This window comes from Drosophila ananassae, assembly GCF_017639315.1.
Source record: "Drosophila ananassae strain 14024-0371.13 chromosome Y unlocalized genomic scaffold, ASM1763931v2 tig00000153, whole genome shotgun sequence".
Taxonomy (NCBI): domain Eukaryota; kingdom Metazoa; phylum Arthropoda; class Insecta; order Diptera; family Drosophilidae; genus Drosophila; species Drosophila ananassae.
In genome coordinates this window covers 3,337-20,078 of record NW_025319087.1, presented here as the reverse complement: position 1 = coordinate 20,078, position 16,742 = coordinate 3,337, and the positions used below count along the sequence as shown (strand labels likewise).

The following is a 16,742-nucleotide window of genomic DNA, read 5'->3' as shown; positions in this document are numbered from 1 at the left end:
AGAATCAGAGTAGAATCATCGTTCCCGACCCCCTGCGCTCCGTGGTCTATTGGGGGGAGCAATGCGTGGTTTAAGGTTTGGAAGAAGTTGGTTTACCTTGTTCGTCCTGCACGATTCCTAGATGAGACGAATGATACTAATTAAGTCGTCTTAATGCAGCTTTTTACTAAATATTGAATTATTTAGCCGTATAATTGCGTTGATCATCTTAATTTTTAGTACATATCATTTTTGAAATTTATGTATACCAACTCAAATTAAACAAGAAACGGAAGCTAACTTCGGGCGGAGCCGAAGTTTATGTACCCTTGCAGTTGAGTTGCAGTCCGCTAGTTGCCGCCACGCATCTTATATTATTAGATCTATTACGATCCGTTATAGTCGGCCGATCCTTATGAAATTTGGCATATCGAATTATTTTGTCCATTGAAAATCCCATCCTTCTAACTTGAAAAACAACCAAGTTATGGCATTTCCGATCAATCAGTATGGCAGCTATAGGATATAGTCGACCGATCCCGCCCGTTCCGACTTATATACTGCCTGCAAAGGAAAGAAGGGTGTGTGCAAAGTTTCAACTCGATAGCTTTAAAACTGAGAGACTAGTTTGCGTAGAAAGAGACAAACGGACAGACGGACATGCTCATATCGACTCAGGAGGTGATCCTGATCAAGAATATATATACTTTATAGGGTCGGAGATGTCTCCTTCACTGCGTTGCACACTTTTGACCAAAATTATACTCTGCAATGGTATAAAAATGGCACCTAGCAGTTTCCATATCTTTGGAATACTCATCAAAAGTTGTAATGTCCAATTTTTTACATTTATTTTTGTGCTTCTATGATTTCTCCTCAAACATTTCCCAATGGAAGATTCTTGTTTCTTATTGAAATCAGTAGATCATACCATGTTTTATCTTTAGATTTAGGGTAAAGCGGACTTCACTAGCTTCGGCTCCAGTCACCATTACGTAATTTGAGGAGAGTACAAGCCGCATGAAACCATTTTAACTCAAACTCAAACTTTTGTTTGCATACAAGTGCATAACTAAGCTTGGACGCAGAAGCTTTACCAAAGCTCCCAAAGCGCATGCGCTACAAATAACAAAAAATGGCTTGCGAAACTGGAAGAGGCGGAATAGAATAAGTGCTAGCAAGACGCAACCGCAAAACATGTTGTGATTATTTTAAATGGTTTTCTTAGTGGCTGCTTGACGCATCACCCTATATATTTGCAAATTAGATTGAGCACTTATGGCTAAAAAATATATTCTGATCGATTTTTGAAAATTTAGACTATGAATTACACGGAACCTCAGTGTGTTCGCTTAAAACGAAAAAGACCATTTTATTTTTCAATTTATTCAATTAATTTAAGCGAAATCAATATATTAGTTAGCTAAACTTAATAAAAGCGCTGTGCTACGCTTTATCCAATAGTCAGATTTCTCAGCGCCCGATTTCAAATCCACAGCGATTATGAATGAACCCGACCTAATTGGATAGTAATAGGCTGGACACTGGTAAACTCCACGAGACCGTTTTTTAAGATTTTCAACTGGCTTGAAATGAACTACAGGTAGGGGGCAAATAAGTTCCATTGGAAGAGGGTCTTGAAGGCATTGGTTTTTTCGAAGCCATCCACCACCTTCTAAAAATAAGCTTCGTATATAGACACCGCCTCCTTCTCTTATTATACGAGCTGCAGCAGCATCCTCTTCAACGAATACATAGAACTCCCAAGATAATTCATCAATAGGTGTCTTGGTAGATCGCGCTGAAGTTTGCAATACAGCTGTTACAAATCCTGTTGGAAATGTATATGCGGCTAACCAAAATTAAGTCGGGGGGCGCAATGTTTTTGCCCATGTGTTAAAATGTGCAACTCTATGTGTTAAGTCTGGTCTCTATGTGCCGCCAATGGTTTTAAAGAATTATAAGCTAAAAAAAAAAAATTAATTAATACTTATTTTGTGTCATAATATATATATACCTTTTAACCATTGCAATGGAACTCGACCCTCAGAGACCGCCAAAAATATATCCTCTAAGTCAATGAGTTCAGACAGACAACTAATCCCTGGATTCCTCGACGTAAATCGCGCAAATGGGTACACATTTCTCCGATAAGTTTATTATACCTCTCTATTTCTTGAAGCAATACAACCTCTAAAGGAGTTCGATTGACGCCAATAATTTTTGCAGTTTGTTCATAATTGATTTCATCTGGCGTACTAGCCAATATCTCTTTTGCTAAATCAGATACTTTTGTCTCAGTATTTTCACTTCCTGCTGAGCTTGTTGTTTGTACTTGCATAGATAAAAGAGTCTCAAATAGCATCCGAGTCTCACCTATAAGTGAAGCAATATCGGCATTAGAATGCTGACCAAAAGCTTCAGGCTTATCAAAATTTGGAAACATTTGTATTTGATCTAAATAAGTCTGTACGTCACCATCATCGGGAATAAAATAATTGGGGAGTGATGACAACCTGTTACAAAATAATTAATGTATAAAAGATTTATACATTTGTATATATTGAATATTTTTTACCGAAACTTTCTTGACTGTAATGCTTGGTCACAGTAAAACTGATTAATATAGGTTATTAAAAGACGCCTATCCCAATCATCGGTTACATGTCCTCCATAATTTACTCCCGCTATTAAATATTTAAGTGCACCCCATGGAGTTTCTTCATACTCATTTAAATATAAAAGAAGTAGTACTTCAGAAACTTCGAAGTCAGAATCATTAAAACTGTAAATTACATTCCATCCAAGCTGTAGAAACTTTTTTCGTTCAAGTAATATGGTATGAAAAAAGCATAACGCAAAAAGGAGTTTTTTGTACTTGCTTGGATCATTACATGTATCCATATTTTGTTCATTTATATTATTGTAAAGACGCTTCATATTTGCTTTAATTCCACGCGGAGGTTCAGTAGTCATCTTAATGCTTGTTTGTAATATTGATATGGGAAAATCGGGGTGAGGGCTAGAGCTTAGCCAAAGTCGAAATTTTTTATGTAATTTCATAGATTGCATTGTTGTTATCATCTTGTCAAGCGTTGGCATCCAGCTCAAAGATAAATGACAATTTGCAAGAAATACCCAATTGCCATCTCTTATGCCATCCATAATGAGCTTAGTTGCAACAGGAGCTTGTCCTTGCCCCAAGCTAAGGGAGAACATTCTCTGTGCCATTTTAACTGATTCAGATAAAGTTATAAGTGATTGTGCTGGATCAACGCCCGGCGATAATACAAATATAAGTGGAGTTTGAGAAATTGATTCCTCAAAAGTAGCTTTAAGATCAAGAACGGGTGGGTCAACGTATCGTGGCCCCAGTTTGGTAATAATAAATTGTGTCATGCAGAAAGTAATTCGATCTGGTCGCAATGAACGTAAGACGCATATCTTTTGAAAATCTGTCAACTTGTCATTCCATTCTCCAACCAAGTCTTCTTGTTCAGGAAACGTTGTGGCATACCACGCTAAAATAATAATTTGTATTAAAGTTATTTTAATTATAGTTATCTTCCATTACCATTCCAAGCTTTAAAGTTTTGTTCAAAAGAATCTATTATCCCATGAAACCCTGCCACTTTATCCAATTCAGTAATGTTGTCCCAGTTTTGTTCACTAATCCACCCTAAATAAAAGGAGTTAAAGGAAACAAGAATAGCTATTTAATTTCTGGGGAGCCGATGATTATATTCATGTGTCATTTTCCGTAGTTAAAAATAATATACTTCTAGAACTAAGTATGTTGTCACAAACATTAAACACAAAGGCTACGCAGTCGACATGACAACACTTAGTAATTGCATTAGTTACATTTGCAAAAAAAATGGTACTTTTTGGGCCAAATACAATCGTTTTAAGAATTCAATTGTTAAACATCAATCTAATTGGCTGAACACTATTGAAACAATTATAATTGAGCCACCTCAACAAGGGATTGCAAGTGCTGAACGTGGACGACCCAAAATTGATTTTGTTGAGTCCTCAAAAAGAACAAAACGTCGTCAGATAGCTCTGCTAGAAAAACAAGATGAGTCTGCAGCTTCTGTTTTACGCTCATCCTAGTTTCAACCGATCGCAAAGTCATCCGAAACAAATATGGAAAAGGTCTCATCGCTTTTTATGGACACTGGAATCACGAAACATCAATACTTGCTTATTCGTGAATTTATAAATAGTGAAGCTTCATGCAATATATTGCCAAGCTATGAGAAAATTCTCAAATTTAAAACCTTAAGATATCCAGAAAATATAACAGTAGCAGAAACATATGCAGAAGTTGAGCTGCAGAGTCTACTAGACAACACAGCTTCAAGCATTTTAGAGCTCCAAAAAACTGTAACTGAAAATTGTCTTGATGGCACGGAGAACACACTAACATTAATTGGAAAATGGGGCTTTGATGGCAGTACAGGGCACAGTGAATATAAGCAAAAGTTTTCAAACTGCAATGACGATGATAGATGTCTATTTGTAACATCATACGCCCCACTTCAGCTTATATCTGAAAGTAACTCAAAAATAATATGGAAAAATCCTAGACCATCATCTACACGCTATTGTAGACCAGTCAGACTTCAATTTAAAAAGGAATCAGCCACACTATCCGTTGAAGAAGAACTGTACTTCAAAAATAAAATAGATAACCTAAAGCCAACCGAATTTGAAAGTCCCAATAAAAAATTATTAAAAAAATTATTATTATTATTAAATAGCGGCAGGTCAATAACAACTCCCAAAATACAACAAGAAGAAGAACCGCTTTGGCGCAGAAGCTCTTCCAAAGCTCCCAAAAGCGCATGCGCTACAAAATGACAACAAAGTACATGCGAATCTGGGAGACAAAAGAGAAGATTAAATGCCGCTGCAGATAAACAAATTATCAATATTCTTATTAGCCTATCTGGTGGCTGCTTAGCCCAACATCCTCCCACCTATTGAAGGGCGTGCCTTCAATAACAATTTTGGAAGGGCAGCAGACACATCTTTTATATAGTCGGCCGTTATAGTCGGCCGATCCTTATGAAATTTGGCATATCGAATTATTTTGTCCATTGAAAATCCCATCCTTCTAACTTGAAAAACAACCAAGTTATGGCATTTCCGATCAATCAGTATGGCAGCTATAGGATATAGTCGACCGATCCCGCCCGTTCCGACTTATATACTGCCTGCAAAGGAAAGAAGGGTGTGTGCAAAGTTTCAACTCGATAGCTTTAAAACTGAGAGACTAGTTTGCGTAGAAAGAGACAAACGGACAGACGGACATGCTCATATCGACTCAGGAGGTGATCCTGATCAAGAATATATATACTTTATAGGGTCGGAGATGTCTCCTTCACTGCGTTGCACACTTTTGACCAAAATTATACTCTGCAATGGTATAAAAATGGCACCTAGCAGTTTCCATATCTTTGGAATACTCATCAAAAGTTGTAATGTCCAATTTTTTACATTTATTTTTGTGCTTCTATGATTTCTCCTCAAACATTTCCCAATGGAAGATTCTTGTTTCTTATTGAAATCAGTAGATCATACCATGTTTTATCTTTAGATTTAGGGTAAAGCGGACTTCACTAGCTTCGGCTCCAGTCACCATTACGTAATTTGAGGAGAGTACAAGCCGCATGAAACCATTTTAACTCAAACTCAAACTTTTGTTTGCATACAAGTGCATAACTAAGCTTGGACGCAGAAGCTTTACCAAAGCTCCCAAAGCGCATGCGCTACAAATAACAAAAAATGGCTTGCGAAACTGGAAGAGGCGGAATAGAATAAGTGCTAGCAAGACGCAACCGCAAAACATGTTGTGATTATTTTAAATGGTTTTCTTAGTGGCTGCTTGACGCATCACCCTATATATTTGCAAATTAGATTGAGCACTTATGGCTAAAAAATATATTCTGATCGATTTTTGAAAATTTAGACTATGAATTACACGGAACCTCAGTGTGTTCGCTTAAAACGAAAAAGACCATTTTATTTTTCAATTTATTCAATTAATTTAAGCGAAATCAATATATTAGTTAGCTAAACTTAATAAAAGCGCTGTGCTACGCTTTATCCAATAGTCAGATTTCTCAGCGCCCGATTTCAAATCCACAGCGATTATGAATGAACCCGACCTAATTGGATAGTAATAGGCTGGACACTGGTAAACTCCACGAGACCGTTTTTTAAGATTTTCAACTGGCTTGAAATGAACTACAGGTAGGGGGCAAATAAGTTCCATTGGAAGAGGGTCTTGAAGGCATTGGTTTTTTCGAAGCCATCCACCACCTTCTAAAAATAAGCTTCGTATATAGACACCGCCTCCTTCTCTTATTATACGAGCTGCAGCAGCATCCTCTTCAACGAATACATAGAACTCCCAAGATAATTCATCAATAGGTGTCTTGGTAGATCGCGCTGAAGTTTGCAATACAGCTGTTACAAATCCTGTTGGAAATGTATATGCGGCTAACCAAAATAAAGTCGGGGGGCGCAATGTTTTTGCCCATGTGTTAAAATGTGCAACTCTATGTGTTAAGTCTCTGGCCCAAGCCGCCAATGGTTTTAAAGAATTATAAGCTAAAAAAAAAAAATTAATTAATACTTATTTTGTGTCATAATATATATATACCTTTTAACCATTGCAATGGAACTCGACCCTCAGAGACCGCCAAAAATATATCCTCTAAGTCTGAACTCATTACAACTAATCCCTGGATTCCTCGACGTAAATCGCGCAAATGGGTACACATTTCTCCGATAAGTTTATTATACCTCTCTATTTCTTGAAGCAATACAACCTCTAAAGGAGTTCGATTGACGCCAATAATTTTTGCAGTTTGTTCATAATTGATTTCATCTGGCGTACTAGCCAATATCTCTTTTGCTAAATCAGATACTTTTGTCTCAGTATTTTCACTTCCTGCTGAGCTTGTTGTTTGTACTTGCATAGATAAAAGAGTCTCAAATAGCATCCGAGTCTCACCTATAAGTGAAGCAATATCGGCATTAGAATGCTGACCAAAAGCTTCAGGCTTATCAAAATTTGGAAACATTTGTATTTGATCTAAATAAGTCTGTACGTCACCATCATCGGGAATAAAATAATTGGGGAGTGATGACAACCTGTTACAAAATAATTAATGTATAAAAGATTTATACATTTGTATATATTGAATATTTTTTACCGAAACTTTCTTGACTGTAATGCTTGGTCACAGTAAAACTGATTAATATAGGTTATTAAAAGACGCCTATCCCAATCATCGGTTACATGTCCTCCATAATTTACTCCCGCTATTAAATATTTAAGTGCACCCCATGGAGTTTCTTCATACTCATTTAAATATAAAAGAAGTAGTACTTCAGAAACTTCGAAGTCAGAATCATTAAAACTGTAAATTACATTCCATCCAAGCTGTAGAAACTTTTTTCGTTCAAGTAATATGGTATGAAAAAAGCATAACGCAAAAAGGAGTTTTTTGTACTTGCTTGGATCATTACATGTATCCATATTTTGTTCATTTATATTATTGTAAAGACGCTTCATATTTGCTTTAATTCCACGCGGAGGTTCAGTAGTCATCTTAATGCTTGTTTGTAATATTGATATGGGAAAATCGGGGTGAGGGCTAGAGCTTAGCCAAAGTCGAAATTTTTTATGTAATTTCATAGATTGCATTGTTGTTATCATCTTGTCAAGCGTTGGCATCCAGCTCAAAGATAAATGACAATTTGCAAGAAATACCCAATTGCCATCTCTTATGCCATCCATAATGAGCTTAGTTGCAACAGGAGCTTGTCCTTGCCCCAAGCTAAGGGAGAACATTCTCTGTGCCATTTTAACTGATTCAGATAAAGTTATAAGTGATTGTGCTGGATCAACGCCCGGCGATAATACAAATATAAGTGGAGTTTGAGAAATTGATTCCTCAAAAGTAGCTTTAAGATCAAGAACGGGTGGGTCAACGTATCGTGGCCCCAGTTTGGTAATAATAAATTGTGTCATGCAGAAAGTAATTCGATCTGGTCGCAATGAACGTAAGACGCATATCTTTTGAAAATCTGTCAACTTGTCATTCCATTCTCCAACCAAGTCTTCTTGTTCAGGAAACGTTGTGGCATACCACGCTAAAATAATAATTTGTATTAAAGTTATTTTAATTATAGTTATCTTCCATTACCATTCCAAGCTTTAAAGTTTTGTTCAAAAGAATCTATTATCCCATGAAACCCTGCCACTTTATCCAATTCAGTAATGTTGTCCCAGTTTTGTTCACTAATCCACCCTAAATAAAAGGAGTTAAAGGAAACAAGAATAGCTATTTAATTTCTGGGGAGCCGATGATTATATTCATGTGTCATTTTCCGTAGTTAAAAATAATATACTTCTAGAACTAAGTATGTTGTCACAAACATTAAACACAAAGGCTACGCAGTCGACATGACAACACTTAGTAATTGCATTAGTTACATTTGCAAAAAAAATGGTACTTTTTGGGCCAAATACAATCGTTTTAAGAATTCAATTGTTAAACATCAATCTAATTGGCTGAACACTATTGAAACAATTATAATTGAGCCACCTCAACAAGGGATTGCAAGTGCTGAACGTGGACGACCCAAAATTGATTTTGTTGAGTCCTCAAAAAGAACAAAACGTCGTCAGATAGCTCTGCTAGAAAAACAAGATGAGTCTGCAGCTTCTGTTTTACGCTCATCCTAGTTTCAACCGATCGCAAAGTCATCCGAAACAAATATGGAAAAGGTCTCATCGCTTTTTATGGACACTGGAATCACGAAACATCAATACTTGCTTATTCGTGAATTTATAAATAGTGAAGCTTCATGCAATATATTGCCAAGCTATGAGAAAATTCTCAAATTTAAAACCTTAAGATATCCAGAAAATATAACAGTAGCAGAAACATATGCAGAAGTTGAGCTGCAGAGTCTACTAGACAACACAGCTTCAAGCATTTTAGAGCTCCAAAAAACTGTAACTGAAAATTGTCTTGATGGCACGGAGAACACACTAACATTAATTGGAAAATGGGGCTTTGATGGCAGTACAGGGCACAGTGAATATAAGCAAAAGTTTTCAAACTGCAATGACGATGATAGATGTCTATTTGTAACATCATACGCCCCACTTCAGCTTATATCTGAAAGTAACTCAAAAATAATATGGAAAAATCCTAGACCATCATCTACACGCTATTGTAGACCAGTCAGACTTCAATTTAAAAAGGAATCAGCCACACTATCCGTTGAAGAAGAACTGTACTTCAAAAATAAAATAGATAACCTAAAGCCAACCGAATTTGAAAGTCCCAATAAAAAATTATTAAAAAAATTATTATTATTATTAAATAGCGGCAGGTCAATAACAACTCCCAAAATACAACAAGAAGAAGAACCGCTTTGGCGCAGAAGCTCTTCCAAAGCTCCCAAAAGCGCATGCGCTACAAAATGACAACAAAGTACATGCGAATCTGGGAGACAAAAGAGAAGATTAAATGCCGCTGCAGATAAACAAATTATCAATATTCTAATTAGCCTATCTGGTGGCTGCTTAGCCCAACATCCTCCCACCTATTGAAGGGCGTGCCTTCAATAACAATTTTGGAAGGGCAGCAGACACATCTTTTAAGGGATATTCCACAGGATGCGTAGTTCCATTAAGAAGATTAAGAACTCACAGGGCGAAAAAGGCACACCAATTTCTTCCAAACCCTTGACCATGCAATAGACCAATGCGGGAGTCGAGTTCTCCTAACGAGTGCAGGGGGTCCGGAACGTTGATTCTTCTCCTCTTCTCCTTCTGCATAGGGCAATCCAGCATCCCGCGATAGTCCATTGCGTCCAGAAACCACCCATCCAAATAGTGTATTTTGGACAACTGGGAGGCAGTGACCTAATTGGATTTGGCCAACTGACAATAGGTTGAAGAACAGGCTGTCAATTTTCATCAATCAATTATCAATTATCAATTTTAAGGCTGGGCTGACAGTCCGCAATATGAGACACTATAACCGCCTCTAGGTTCGCACAATATGTGGTTAGTCGAGACTTCACACACACATTAACGGAGGATCCATCCGTAGCAAACTCAGTGCCGCCGAGACCTGCGACCGCTACACAGCTTTTGGTGCGAGGAAGCTGAAGTTGACTTGCCAGCCGCGATGACATAAGGTGAACTTGTGAACCAGAGTCCAATAACACTCTGCAAGGCAGAAAGGCACCTGATCGACCACGGATGAGGATATTGGCGGTTGGCAGAAGCACTTCAGTAGGGCGATCCTGCGTCAAGATCGTGTTGATTGACTGGGAAGGTGGGGCAGCAACGGCAACACCAGCGGCGGAAACCAAACCTCGTAGTGATGGGGAATTGTTAGAGCTGGGCAGCTGCCCGCAATGGTGCAACAAAGCATGATGTCGGCGATTGCACTTTGGACATCGGGCAGCTGAACATCCGCGTGCAAAATGACCATCCTCCAAACATACAAAGCAGCGGGTCAGCCGTCGCACTTCGTCGTACCGTTGACTAAGTGGCAAGGCAAGGAAGCTGGGACATGTAGGAAGCGCGTGCGCCAAAACACCACACAGGGCGCATAGAGCTGGACGAGCGTTGATAATCATGCACGACGATCGGTTATTCGTAGATCTCCCTCGGCCCACTTGGTTAGCTGGTGGATACGCAGCCAAAGAAAAGTCGACGCATTCAAGAGTCCGGCACCTTTGCTCCAAGAATCGTGCCATGGACTCCCAAGACGGAAGGCTGTCGTTGTTTCCGGCCAGAGTGTCTTCCCACTTGGCTTTTGTGACAGGATCCAACTTCTGTAGGACAATGTGGATGAGCAAGCATCCTTGGATCTCGGCAGCTGATCCGGAACTCATGAGAGCACGCATATGCCCATTGAACCGATCCGACAGCTCCCGCAACGTAGCAACAGATCCGGGCTCGACCACACGAAGCTGCAGGATCTCGTTGATGTGAGACTGGAAAATTAATCGCCGATTACTAAACCGATTGCGCAAAAGGTCAAGAGCCACATCGTAGTTCGCTTCAGTAATTTCCAGCGCTCTCACTGTCTCCAAGGCTGACTCGCGCAGGCATGAAATGAGCCACCGGAGCTTTTCCATTTTTGTTAGGTGAGGATGGCTGTCAATCGTCGTCTTAAAAAGGGCAAAGAAATCCGGCCAGTCAACATAGCCGCCGCTAAATGTTGGCATCGGCAACGGTGGTAAGGATGGGGCTGGCTTGTATGGCATGGGTGAGACACCGGCACCGTCGAGAAGTGTGGAGTGGGCAGCGATTCTCATGGAGTGCTTGGCAACCTCCACCTGAATGTCCACCTGCACATCAGTTGCCAGCTGCGAGAATTTCCAATAAAGCTCACTCCCGATCTCGCTGAAGTTAAGCTCCTCCAACTCTTCTTGAAGCGCGGTGAACCGCTCACGCAAACGCTTCTCCACTGACTCCAGCGCCATAATGGCCTTCACCTTATGATGCAGCGCCTCCATCTCCTGGCACGTCACCTCTGCTCTTCTCCGCAGCATCCTTTCCCGGCTTGCGGCAGCAGATCCAGTAGTTCCACATCTAGACTCCATCCCGCAAATCTCCAGTGCGAGTGATGCAAATCGACAACCAAGAGATGTTTTTTTTTTTTTTTATTTTTGTGTTTTTCGTACCGCAGTTTTTTCAGTTTCTCGGGAAATTAAACTGATTGAACTTCGGGCGCGATCACGTCGGGGTCACCAATGTTGAGCGATCACAATTTTGATAGCGACCGAATTAATGCATGCGAATCTGGGAGACAAAAGAGAAGATTAAATGCCGCTGCAGATAAACAAATTATCAATATTCTAATTAGCCTATCTGGTGGCTGCTTAGCCCAACAAGAGACAAATCTAATTTTTCTCCCAGCACATTTGATTTATTAGAAGATATTTGTTAATATTTATTTCACTCCAAATTCATATCATAAAAGGAACTTTAGAACCTCATTTCATTATATTTTGAAAAGCTTGTGGGAAGGAGGAGAGGAGTTACTATTTTATACTCTAAATAATTTAAATACAAATAAATTGGATGCCTAATAATGAAATTTTAGCACTGTAATTCTACTGGTAAGTAAGCAAGTATTTGCTTAGAGCACCGTTGCCTTATAATACTACTGCCATACTTACTACGGTGCTATGAGAGCAATAGGATACAGTCGGATACGGAAAGTATTTATGGCCGCGGCTCCATACAAGCCCAACCACAGTGCAGCGGGGGTGGACGAACCTGAGCCGCTGGTTGACCATTTTGCACACGAGTGTTCAGCTTCTCGTTGCCCAACGTGCAATCGCCGACATCATTCTTTGTTTCACCGTTGCGGGCAGCTGTCCAGCCCTACCAATGCCCCACAAAAACGAGACTTGGTTTCCACCGATGTTGTTGACATAGTTTCTCACATTGCGGACTGTCAGCCCAGACTTAAAATCGATATTTCGAAATGGAATATTCCTCACGACGTAGCGATGGCTGACCCAGAATTCTAATTTCTGCGCCACGGGAAAACAGCTTGGAAGTTTCGGTCAGCAGACTGTTAACCTCAACTGATGCCAATTAATCGCCTGGTTCCTATGTAAGCTGGATTTCCCGATGCAGAAAGAGAATCAGAGTAGAATCATCGTTCCCGACCCCCTGCGCTCCGTGGTCTATTGGGGGGAGCAATGCGTGGTTTAAGGTTTGGAAGAAGTTGGTTTGCCTTGTTCGTCCTGCACGATTCCTAGATGAGACGAATGATACTAATTAAGTCGTCTTAATGCAGCTTTTTACTAAATATTGAATTATTTAGCCGTATAATTGCGTTGATCATCTTAATTTTTGGTACATATCATTTTTGAAATTTATGTATACCAACTCAAATTAAACAAGAAACGGAAGCTAACTTCGGGCGGAGCCGAAGTTTATGTACCCTTGCAGTTGAGTTGCAGTCCGCTAGTTGCCGCCACGCATCTTATATTATTAGATCTATTACGATCCGTTATAGTCGGCCGATCCTTATGAAATTTGGCATATCGAATTATTTTGTCCATTGAAAATCCCATCCTTCTAACTTGAAAAACAACCAAGTTATGGCATTTCCGATCAATCAGTATGGCAGCTATAGGATATAGTCGACCGATCCCGCCCGTTCCGACTTATATACTGCCTGCAAAGGAAAGAAGGGTGTGTGCAAAGTTTCAACTCGATAGCTTTAAAACTGAGAGACTAGTTTGCGTAGAAAGAGACAAACGGACAGACGGACATGCTCATATCGACTCAGGAGGTGATCCTGATCAAGAATATATATACTTTATAGGGTCGGAGATGTCTCCTTCACTGCGTTGCACACTTTTGACCAAAATTATACTCTGCAATGGTATAAAAATGGCACCTAGCAGTTTCCATATCTTTGGAATACTCATCAAAAGTTGTAATGTCCAATTTTTTACATTTATTTTTGTGCTTCTATGATTTCTCCTCAAACATTTCCCAATGGAAGATTCTTGTTTCTTATTGAAATCAGTAGATCATACCATGTTTTATCTTTAGATTTAGGGTAAAGCGGACTTCACTAGCTTCGGCTCCAGTCACCATTACGTAATTTGAGGAGAGTACAAGCCGCATGAAACCATTTTAACTCAAACTCAAACTTTTGTTTGCATACAAGTGCATAACTAAGCTTGGACGCAGAAGCTTTACCAAAGCTCCCAAAGCGCATGCGCTACAAATAACAAAAAATGGCTTGCGAAACTGGGAGAGGCGGAATAGAATAAGTGCTAGCAAGACGCAACCGCAAAACATGTTGTGATTATTTTAAATGGTTTTCTTAGTGGCTGCTTGACGCATCACCCTATATATTTGCAAATTAGATTGAGCACTTATGGCTAAAAAATATATTCTGATCGATTTTTGAAAATTTAGACTATGAATTACACGGAACCTCAGTGTGTTCGCTTAAAACGAAAAAGACCATTTTATTTTTCAATTTATTCAATTAATTTAAGCGAAATCAATATATTAGTTAGCTAAACTTAATAAAAGCGCTGTGCTACGCTTTATCCAATAGTCAGATTTCTCAGCGCCCGATTTCAAATCCACAGCGATTATGAATGAACCCGACCTAATTGGATAGTAATAGGCTGGACACTGGTAAACTCCACGAGACCGTTTTTTAAGATTTTCAACTGGCTTGAAATGAACTACAGGTAGGGGGCAAATAAGTTCCATTGGAAGAGGGTCTTGAAGGCATTGGTTTTTTCGAAGCCATCCACCACCTTCTAAAAATAAGCTTCGTATATAGACACCGCCTCCTTCTCTTATTATACGAGCTGCAGCAGCATCCTCTTCAACGAATACATAGAACTCCCAAGATAATTCATCAATAGGTGTCTTGGTAGATCGCGCTGAAGTTTGCAATACAGCTGTTACAAATCCTGTTGGAAATGTATATGCGGCTAACCAAAATAAAGTCGGGGGGCGCAATGTTTTTGCCCATGTGTTAAAATGTGCAACTCTATGTGTTAAGTCTCTGGCCCAAGCCGCCAATGGTTTTAAAGAATTATAAGCTAAAAAAAAAAAATTAATTAATACTTATTTTGTGTCATAATATATATATACCTTTTAACCATTGCAATGGAACTCGACCCTCAGAGACCGCCAAAAATATATCCTCTAAGTCTGAACTCATTACAACTAATCCCTGGATTCCTCGACGTAAATCGCGCAAATGGGTACACATTTCTCCGATAAGTTTATTATACCTCTCTATTTCTTGAAGCAATACAACCTCTAAAGGAGTTCGATTGACGCCAATAATTTTTGCAGTTTGTTCATAATTGATTTCATCTGGCGTACTAGCCAATATCTCTTTTGCTAAATCAGATACTTTTGTCTCAGTATTTTCACTTCCTGCTGAGCTTGTTGTTTGTACTTGCATAGATAAAAGAGTCTCAAATAGCATCCGAGTCTCACCTATAAGTGAAGCAATATCGGCATTAGAATGCTGACCAAAAGCTTCAGGCTTATCAAAATTTGGAAACATTTGTATTTGATCTAAATAAGTCTGTACGTCACCATCATCGGGAATAAAATAATTGGGGAGTGATGACAACCTGTTACAAAATAATTAATGTATAAAAGATTTATACATTTGTATATATTGAATATTTTTTACCGAAACTTTCTTGACTGTAATGCTTGGTCACAGTAAAACTGATTAATATAGGTTATTAAAAGACGCCTATCCCAATCATCGGTTACATGTCCTCCATAATTTACTCCCGCTATTAAATATTTAAGTGCACCCCATGGAGTTTCTTCATACTCATTTAAATATAAAAGAAGTAGTACTTCAGAAACTTCGAAGTCAGAATCATTAAAACTGTAAATTACATTCCATCCAAGCTGTAGAAACTTTTTTCGTTCAAGTAATATGGTATGAAAAAAGCATAACGCAAAAAGGAGTTTTTTGTACTTGCTTGGATCATTACATGTATCCATATTTTGTTCATTTATATTATTGTAAAGACGCTTCATATTTGCTTTAATTCCACGCGGAGGTTCAGTAGTCATCTTAATGCTTGTTTGTAATATTGATATGGGAAAATCGGGGTGAGGGCTAGAGCTTAGCCAAAGTCGAAATTTTTTATGTAATTTCATAGATTGCATTGTTGTTATCATCTTGTCAAGCGTTGGCATCCAGCTCAAAGATAAATGACAATTTGCAAGAAATACCCAATTGCCATCTCTTATGCCATCCATAATGAGCTTAGTTGCAACAGGAGCTTGTCCTTGCCCCAAGCTAAGGGAGAACATTCTCTGTGCCATTTTAACTGATTCAGATAAAGTTATAAGTGATTGTGCTGGATCAACGCCCGGCGATAATACAAATATAAGTGGAGTTTGAGAAATTGATTCCTCAAAAGTAGCTTTAAGATCAAGAACGGGTGGGTCAACGTATCGTGGCCCCAGTTTGGTAATAATAAATTGTGTCATGCAGAAAGTAATTCGATCTGGTCGCAATGAACGTAAGACGCATATCTTTTGAAAATCTGTCAACTTGTCATTCCATTCTCCAACCAAGTCTTCTTGTTCAGGAAACGTTGTGGCATACCACGCTAAAATAATAATTTTTATTAAAGTTATTTTAATTATAGTTATCTTCCATTACCATTCCAAGCTTTAAAGTTTTGTTCAAAAGAATCTATTATCCCATGAAACCCTGCCACTTTATCCAATTCAGTAATGTTGTCCCAGTTTTGTTCACTAATCCACCCTAAATAAAAGGAGTTAAAGGAAACAAGAATAGCTATTTAATTTCTGGGGAGCCGATGATTATATTCATGTGTCATTTTCCGTAGTTAAAAATAATATACTTCTAGAACTAAGTATGTTGTCCCAAAATATTTTAGATTAAACTAAAGTAACAAAGATTAAACAAGTAACAAAGCAACAAGTCGTATTGACTCAGTAAGTATATTAAATATTTTGAAATATGTTTGGTTTTATTATGCATTGAAATATGTTTGGTTTTGTTTTGTATTGAGGTACGTTTGGTTTTGTATTGAAATATGCTTAAAGTTTATTTGATTAGAGCAGCAATGGTACCGCTCTAACGATCGAAGTGTCTCTGTTCTTTTACAATATTCTTTAAGTCTAATTAAGGCTAAGTCTCGTAGCTGCG

General features: G+C 38.6%; 3 protein-coding genes across 3 annotated transcripts; all 3 read right to left on the bottom strand.

Moving 5' to 3' along the window:
• Positions 1-1,349: 1,349 nt before the first annotated feature.
• On the bottom strand, positions 1,350-3,717 carry LOC116655218 (dynein axonemal heavy chain 2-like). Its single transcript, XM_032452763.2, has 4 exons — positions 3,554-3,717; positions 2,558-3,500; positions 1,997-2,495; positions 1,350-1,944 (listed from the first exon to the last, which is right to left on the bottom strand). The coding sequence occupies exons 2-3, from the start codon at positions 3,376-3,378 to the stop codon at positions 2,051-2,053; spliced, it is 1,266 nt and encodes a 421-aa protein (XP_032308654.1). The 5' UTR covers positions 3,379-3,500; positions 3,554-3,717; the 3' UTR covers positions 1,350-1,944; positions 1,997-2,050.
• Positions 3,718-6,007: 2,290 nt separating this feature from the next.
• On the bottom strand, positions 6,008-8,365 carry LOC116655217 (dynein axonemal heavy chain 2). Its single transcript, XM_032452762.2, has 4 exons — positions 8,205-8,365; positions 7,209-8,151; positions 6,653-7,146; positions 6,008-6,600 (listed from the first exon to the last, which is right to left on the bottom strand). Exons 2-4 carry the CDS (start codon positions 8,027-8,029, stop codon positions 6,053-6,055), a joined length of 1,863 nt encoding a protein of 620 aa, XP_032308653.1. The 5' UTR covers positions 8,030-8,151; positions 8,205-8,365; the 3' UTR covers positions 6,008-6,052.
• A 5,667-nt stretch (positions 8,366-14,032) lies between these two features.
• Positions 14,033-16,397, bottom strand: LOC26514358 (dynein axonemal heavy chain 2-like). Its single transcript, XM_014903617.3, has 4 exons — positions 16,230-16,397; positions 15,234-16,176; positions 14,678-15,171; positions 14,033-14,625 (listed from the first exon to the last, which is right to left on the bottom strand). Exons 2-4 carry the CDS (start codon positions 16,052-16,054, stop codon positions 14,078-14,080), a joined length of 1,863 nt encoding a protein of 620 aa, XP_014759103.2. The 5' UTR covers positions 16,055-16,176; positions 16,230-16,397; the 3' UTR covers positions 14,033-14,077.
• Positions 16,398-16,742: the final 345 nt, after the last annotated feature.

What these genes read in the sequence shown, in the direction of transcription:
- LOC26514358 (XM_014903617.3), bottom strand. Translation starts at nt 16,054, where the DNA reads ATGACACAATTTATTATTACCAAACTGGGGCCACGATACGTTGACCCA. An exon ending in TTACAGTCAAGAAAGTTTCG is followed by an intron (nt 15,172 to 15,233) that starts GTAAAAAATATT and finishes ATTTTGTAACAG; the next exon opens with GTTGTCATCACTCCCCAATT. An exon ending in TCCATTGCAATGGTTAAAAG is followed by an intron (nt 14,626 to 14,677) that starts GTATATATATAT and finishes TTTTTTTTTTAG; the next exon opens with CTTATAATTCTTTAAAACCA.
- LOC116655218 (XM_032452763.2), bottom strand. Translation starts at nt 3,378, where the DNA reads ATGACACAATTTATTATTACCAAACTGGGGCCACGATACGTTGACCCA. An exon ending in TTACAGTCAAGAAAGTTTCG is followed by an intron (nt 2,496 to 2,557) that starts GTAAAAAATATT and finishes ATTTTGTAACAG; the next exon opens with GTTGTCATCACTCCCCAATT.
- LOC116655217 (XM_032452762.2), bottom strand. Translation starts at nt 8,029, where the DNA reads ATGACACAATTTATTATTACCAAACTGGGGCCACGATACGTTGACCCA. An exon ending in TTACAGTCAAGAAAGTTTCG is followed by an intron (nt 7,147 to 7,208) that starts GTAAAAAATATT and finishes ATTTTGTAACAG; the next exon opens with GTTGTCATCACTCCCCAATT. An exon ending in TCCATTGCAATGGTTAAAAG is followed by an intron (nt 6,601 to 6,652) that starts GTATATATATAT and finishes TTTTTTTTTTAG; the next exon opens with CTTATAATTCTTTAAAACCA.